The sequence below is a fragment of the Limanda limanda genome, chromosome 3 (assembly GCF_963576545.1).
Source record: "Limanda limanda chromosome 3, fLimLim1.1, whole genome shotgun sequence".
NCBI classification, from domain to species: domain Eukaryota; kingdom Metazoa; phylum Chordata; class Actinopteri; order Pleuronectiformes; family Pleuronectidae; genus Limanda; species Limanda limanda.
Window position 1 is genome coordinate 9,511,394 of NC_083638.1, and position 7,385 is coordinate 9,518,778.

Sequence of the window (7,385 nt, forward strand, 5' to 3'; positions counted from 1 at the left end):
ATGGCTCTCGACGTGCAGCGTGTCCTGCTCCCCCTGCTTCTTCTGGGTGCTAACGGTACGAATTCTGTCTGTACACTCTGGACCTTGTGCTGCTGTGGTGTTATGAAAACATGATCTGTGTTTATTTACTTCCAAATATTGGATTTTAAATGTGCTAATGTCAGAAAACCTTTAACTTGGGGTTTGATTTGGGGTTTCTCTCACTGTCCATGGTTGGTGACATTATCTTTGATTATTTATGTCTGTGTAGTATTTAATTGACCTTTTTAAATCTGTGGTTATTGATGCACAGACTGTTTTCTTGAATGAATAACTACTCATCCTAACAGTGTGGTTTACTCTCTTTTCTTCACCGGATGCCTGGACCTTGTCTTATCCTCTGCTCGGACAGTGTTCATCTGCATCTATGCTCAAGAGGTACCAAAACGACACACTGGACATTTTCCCAGTTTAACTAATATTTGTACTTGTCAAATGATTTCCACATAAATCTACAGAGATGAGATATTAGAAGGTTCAGTCTCTGTATCATTGTTTTTGCAGTTATCCATGAAATAGTAATTTTTTTAAATAATGGCATGTGTGTATTTATTTTCTGATGACAATATTTTGAAGAGCATGTATTAAATTATGTTTCTGTGCGTGTTTTTTAGAATGACGTGACCGAGACATGGACCAGCAGGTCTTGCAAATGTGACTGTGAAGGAGGAGAAACCCCCACTGAGTTCTCCTCCATCGCGTCAGGCTCCTCCATGGTGAGAGGAGTCGACTGCATGCCAGGTAATAAATAACCTTCAAATACAGTTATGGGGAAAACACAAACACGACAACCTGTGTCTTTCTTTGAAACATACACACTGCTTTATTGTAAATTAATTGTTATCAAACATTTATTTTTTGTTTTAATTCAGTTTAAGAATGAAGTTTTTTGTCATTACTTTAGATGAGTTCAAGATCAAACTGTACCACAGAACTAAAACAGTACTTATAACAAGGACAATAATTGAGCAGCAGATCTGCTACTAAGAATCATTTTTTATTATCAGTTAATGTGCTGAATATTCTTTTAAAGAATTCTTTTTTTGATTGTTAATAAAACCCAAAGACAAGCAATTTACTTAAATTTAAGACAAAAATTTAAATATTCACATTTTTTAAGGCTGAAACCATTTCGTCACCAATGATTTCAACAAAACTATCAAAACGTTTGCGAGCTAAATTCCTGTCACGTCTATGCATGTAGATGTATGGACAGTTTTCATGTGCTTAATGGAAGCAGAGACAGAAAGAGGAGGAATCTCTATACGTTGATGCACATGCATGAGCGCATTAGACTCCAGATTTGACGCCGCAGGGTGGTCATGCTCCAATGGACACCCTCGGGGTGGGGATGCAGATGGAGCCTCCATCAAGGCTGCACGGTTCTCTGAATTTACAAGTACAATCATGGAAAATGTTGTTTGTATCTGTAAAATTCTCACCACCACGGCTTGTTAAAAGCTTTCAATATATCTTTTAAAACCTAAACCTGTTTTTGAGATCTCAACAAAAAAAAATGTCTCATGACACCAAAGATCAAACTTGAACCGTGTCAGAATTGAAGAAGAAGAAGATGAAGAAGTTACAGCTGATGTACAGTAAACAGGGTTTTCCCTCAGTGAATCAGCGTGTGTCGACTGAGCCACAAATCACATGGCAACCGGAGACGGACGGGAGACAGAAGTGCTGCAGATATTCATTATCTCACAACGCGATGCTCAGATTACGGGGCTGGTAATAGACTGTGCCTATATATCGCACAATCACAGAAAGCAGTAATTATCACCGCCTGGAAGTTGTGATGAGAGATGACTAACTCCATGTGACATTTTCTCAGTCGATGCTGGATCTCACCTTTTGGCTTCTTCTGTGAATTTAGCCTCTAATGTGTTTCAGGAAATACATTAGACAGGACGAGAGTCGCTCACATCACAGTTATGTAAACACTTATCTGCTGGCTGACTCACATCCACGCTGCTGTATGCGTTGTAATACTGGGATTAGACAGGATGTGACCCTGCGCCAGATAGGCTTAAGCCAGTAGTAAACAAAAGGGCAGCAGACGGCTTCTACTACAGTTTCACAGTTTCTCTAAAACTTTACAGGAAAACAACTCACCCGTGTGCCTCTCTGTCCTCTCTCCCATTCACGGATTTATGAAGCATATATACTAAATTGAGAACAGGACTCGCTCTGGTTTGTTTTCATATGAAGTGAGAGGTCACGATATGAGAGCAACATGGAGCTAAAGCTATGGCGAGGAGGGAACACGGCCATCTGTCCACCTGCCGCCCTAATGGACACCACTGATCTCTCACTGTGGAGCATTAAACTGCAGGCTTTTAGGATGGGATTATGTCACACTGGGCCGCTGACTGTGGTGGTGTGTATGGGTGTGTGTGTGTTCGTATGTGTGTGTGTCTGTGTGGGGATGGAAGTTGGCAGAGGTGAGGATGAAGAGCGAGGAAAGCTCTTCATCTTTCAGAGAAGCTCCCTGATGATCTGGTCACGTTTCGGTGTTGTGCTGAAACAGACGTGTTTGTGTTCTCTCCTCCGTCCGGGCGGTGACCTTGAAATCCAAGTCCAAACCTCTATTAAGTGACAAAAACACAGCAAATTAAGTAAACATCTCCTCCCGCAGAGTGTCCGTACCACAAACCTCTGGGCTTCGAGGCCGGGTCGGTGAATCCAGACCAGATCACCTGCTCCAACCAGGACCAGTACACCGGCTGGTTCTCCTCATGGCTGCCCAGCAAGGCCCGGCTCAACACCCAGGGTTTCGGGTACGTCCGGGCCGACAGTTGTTCAGTTCTTTACATTCACAGAAAGAAACCTTTTTTTTTAGAGAGAAAACTAAAAAATCTGCAGAGTTGTATATCAACATGCATTTTAAATCTGTGACAGTGAAAACTGAGGCTGTCAAAACACATTTGTTTCCATTTTAACTCAATATGTTGTTTTTACCAGAGATGGTTGACTGTTCTGACTCTAATAAGAAATATCTTGGCCTTTTCCATCTGGAAGGAACAGTATTAGAGAAAACCCACTCATTATGTGAGATGCAGTTGGTGAGGTTGACTTGTCAATATGCTCTGAATTAAAACATTAAATAGATCAGTTAAATAACCGATGAATTAAGTTCAGGCTAGAACGGGTCTCAAGAACTGTCCATTTACCTCAGATGAGTATAACAGTTTTCGAATCATTAACTCACATGTTGAGGCTTGAGTCCGACCCATTTGCTTCCGACTCAGCCTTTTGCTGTTTGTCTTCCCCATTTTACGTTTTAACTTTCCTGTCAACAAATGCAAAAAAGGCCCCAAAATATCGAAAAAATTTATATGATAATTTGAAGCCTGATTTTAAACCCCACGTGTGTTTTGTCCTGCAGGTGCGCCTGGCTCTCCAAGTTCCAGGACACCAATCAGTGGCTGCAGATCGACCTGACGGAGGTGAAGGTGGTGTCAGGGATCCTGACTCAGGGCCGCTGTGACGCCGATGAGTGGATCACCAAGTACAGCGTTCAGTACCGCACGGACGAGAAGCTCAACTGGATCTACTACAAAGACCAGACTGGGAACAACAGGGTCAGTGGGACTCAACAACACAGCACAACACTGGAGAGTTGAGGGAGGAAACATCTTGGACCTCACTGCTATTAACTTTGATCAAACTGAAGATGGCTGATATATTGGGTTCTCCTGTTTAAGATAATCACAGTGATTGGCCTGATACCACAGACATGACATAAAAAACATGTCTACATTTGAAGATGAAAATATTTGACTACAATCTATCTTTTCATTAAGACTCTAACAACATGTCTTTCTAAACAAAGTCTTATTCAAGAAGTTTCTTCTACATTGTTATCTTGTGTAGTAAAATCCTGGAAATTTCAAATTAAAGTGCTGGAACAATCAGTTGATCAATCGATAAGATGATTGAACTAAATATAAAAAAAATATTTCAGTTATGTATTCATTGTCAAATATTTGAAGGTTGCAATTTTCAAAGGTTTTAATTAAATTTGACACTTTCCTAGTTTTTGACAATTTGTCAAACAGAATGATTAGTTTGAAGCTATAACAATGTCATTTTGAATAATTGTGATTGGCATTTTTCACTTCATTCTGATTTATAAATATTTATTTAATGATCAATCATAATAGTTCTACAGCATTTATCCTATTTAATTATGTCTATATTATACTTGGTCATAGTGGTCATAGCTGTTATAGGACAAGTAGTATACTCAGTCAGCTCATGTCCTGACCTCGTCCTTCTCTGTGTCCTCAGGTGTTTTATGGAAACTCCGACCGCTCCTCGTCTGTGCAGAACCTTCTGCGGCCGCCCATCGTGGCGCGATACATTCGCATCCTCCCTCTCGGATGGCACACACGCATCGCTCTGCGCCTGGAGCTGCTGCTCTGCATGAACAAATGCATGTGAACGTCTCCTCCCGTCGTTCCCCAAGGCCTTGTCCCAAACCTTCCAACTCTACCCATAAAGCCTCATCATCACAGCGTACAACATCCATAGTTCTGACCTCCTTCCTCCAGCTACATGTGGAAAACCCCTCAATTTCAAACAATATCCAGTTGAAAACCTCTTTAAAAACGGGAGGAAAACAGTCAGACTTGTGTAATTCCATTCAAATGTCTGTTTGATATGCTCAATGAGCTTTCATTCAGCCCACTCCTCATTGTCTTTGTGTGACCCGTCTCGCTCGGGGCTTTAATTTGGTGAATTCTCAATAGATTGTTCCAGTTTCAATCAAATGGCATAAATTCAAAGCAATAATTAGGCATGATGAGGGAGAGGCCGCGTTGCTATGGAGGTTGTATCCACAGGTCTGAGACGAGCTCGCTCAAAACAACTCTTTCCTTCTGTGACAGCTCGATGAATTTCTGTCCTTCTCTCCCTTTATTTAAGGATAAACGGGGAGTTTTCAGTTCTGCACCTCAGTTGGTTTCTCCTCCATTTATTCCTGGTGATCCTGTGTTTTCCTTATCAACAAATCCCAAGAAAAGTCCTCCGAACCAATAATGAATTCTTGATTATTGATGTCATTATAACGGCCTGTGTTATGTTTGTTATCCCCAGTAATTATGAAAACACCTCAGTGAGCTGCAGTGTCGTGTTCCTTCGTTACACGGGTGCTGTCGTTTATTTTCAGTCACTAACACTTCCGCAGTCGTGCTGCTCTAAATACTCCGAGGCTCAGCGTGCATCAACTCTGTATTAATCTGCAGCTCAAAAAAATAATCCCCAACAAATGTAGTGTTTACTCCTGTTTGACTCGTGTTTGCTGAAAACTAGTCTCCAGCTGTTTTAGGAAATGACTTAGTCTTTTTTTTTGTGTAAAGCTTTTCATCCTCAGTACAAGTGGCTTTGGAGCTGAAAACCATGAACATGTTTATTTTTGTCTTTTCAAAGGATTTGTTGATATCCTCTTTCTTTTTTGTTTGTAAATCTCAGGCACTTTTTAAAATCAATCACTTTTTAGGTGCTATATATATATATATATATATCAAGTGAAATTCAATAATATTCATATGTGGTTTTGAATCGTGGTTGTTCCTGATTTTGTTTTGTTGCCATTTCAGTTAAATTTCCCATGGTGCTTTGGGAGCACACTCTGATGACGTGTTCCTTACTTTATCTGTAATTTTCTGTTTCCTCAACTAAATAAAATACTTGTCTCACGTCTGTGTTGGTGTCGCTCTGTGCCGCAAAACAAACGCACAAGCCCATCAAAAATGTACAGTCGTTTTTTATTATGAGACCCTATAATTAAAGTAGAATGGTCAGTATAGATACACTCTATTATTTCTATGTACACCCTGTAAGAAGTGGGGAAAAACGGCCAAAGGAAAAGAAAAATCTAAAATAACGGATGTTTTACGAAAACACATTCATATTTGTGAACAAAACTGTTTCTTGTGTCAGTTCTCGTTGTGTGTGTGACTCTCTGGGGGGGGGGGGGGAGCTAGTGTAAGGCTTCAGGTCACCGGCAAGGCAAGCGTCGTCACCACTGTGTCCCGGCAATGATTCAAACAAACCCACACGTCATTGACAATCATTGGCAATCAGGATTTTTTTCCATAGCACACAACACGGGGAGGTTTCTCGTCCTTGGTTTACGTTCACGGACAAATTGAAAATTAAATGTATTGCAGAAGCGATGTTTAAGTGATTTTAATCCATGAGCACTTCTCAAATCCTTCACTGAGCTATATTTGGCTCCAGTTTAACTGCCGCTGGTTTGGAACGATACAATCAGAGGCTCCTTCTCGTCGTTATTGCTCTAAATCAGCCACAAAGTCAATTGGTACATATATTTTTTTGCCTTTATCATTTAATCCTTTTTGATGGATTCCTTTTTTTCTTTTATCCACATTGTTTTGAATTTATGCACAAATGCATCCACCCGTCCTTCTTCCCTTGGTTCATACCATCTTGGATGAGAATCTTTACTGGTTTTTGTAATGCTTCCCTTAAGGTGGAAGAGGGAAATGAAGGATAAAGGGGAGACTGGAGAAAGATCTGCGCCGTGTACTTTGCCTAGGCCACAAATAGTGATGTGATCTGCATGACTCTGCATGTCAGTGGGCCACAGGTAAATGCTTTTTATGAACAATCGAGTAAAATCATCCCTGATCATGATTATTGATGTCGAAAAAGAGAAGTTGTGATGCAAAAACCAAAGTCAGATTTACACAAAAAGGCATTTACAAAAAAGCAATGTTTTCAAATGCACATAGAAAAAAATATATAAAACCAATTAAAAAATCATTTCAGGGTAAGTCTGGTGTTATTTCTTATGTTTCTTACTGTCAACAAAGTCCCATTTTCTTTTTTTCACCCCATTAATCATCTCATGATTTAGGGGGAGGGGAAATTCGGGAAATTCCGTATACAAGGAAACAACAGCCACAAACTTATTTTAGTACTTCAGGTACATTTACCTCACAGAATTACTGTTTTTAAAGTAGGAAGGATTTAGAGTCTCAAACTTATAATTGTCGAGCATTGTTGTATGTTGGCGTATTTTGGCACATTTCACTATGTTTCAGTTATAAAAAATTTATAATTCATGTTTTATTTTGCATTTAACTTCAAATACTGTATTTGTTGGCTAATTTTCAGGGTTCGATAGTTTTCTGGGTATTTACAGAAGCTAACGTGTGACTGATGAATTTGTGATGATTTTGGAAAACAGAGGTCTCAGTCTGTGGCACAGAGTAATTAGCTCCACCCCAGATGACACATGTCTGAGGCCTGATTCAGTAAAATGTTGGAATAGAACCAGACTTTTCCCTGAAGATCTTAAAGGTTGTAGGTGA

The 7,385-nt window shown here is 40.0% G+C and overlaps 1 protein-coding gene across 1 annotated transcript; it reads left to right on the forward strand.

Annotated features, from left to right (window-relative positions):
• Positions 1-4,488, forward strand: rs1a (retinoschisin 1a). The gene is made up of 6 exons (XM_061068902.1): positions 1-55; positions 392-417; positions 654-780; positions 2,681-2,822; positions 3,431-3,626; positions 4,336-4,488. Exons 1-6 carry the CDS (start codon positions 1-3, stop codon positions 4,486-4,488), a joined length of 699 nt encoding a protein of 232 aa, XP_060924885.1.
• Positions 4,489-7,385: the final 2,897 nt, after the last annotated feature.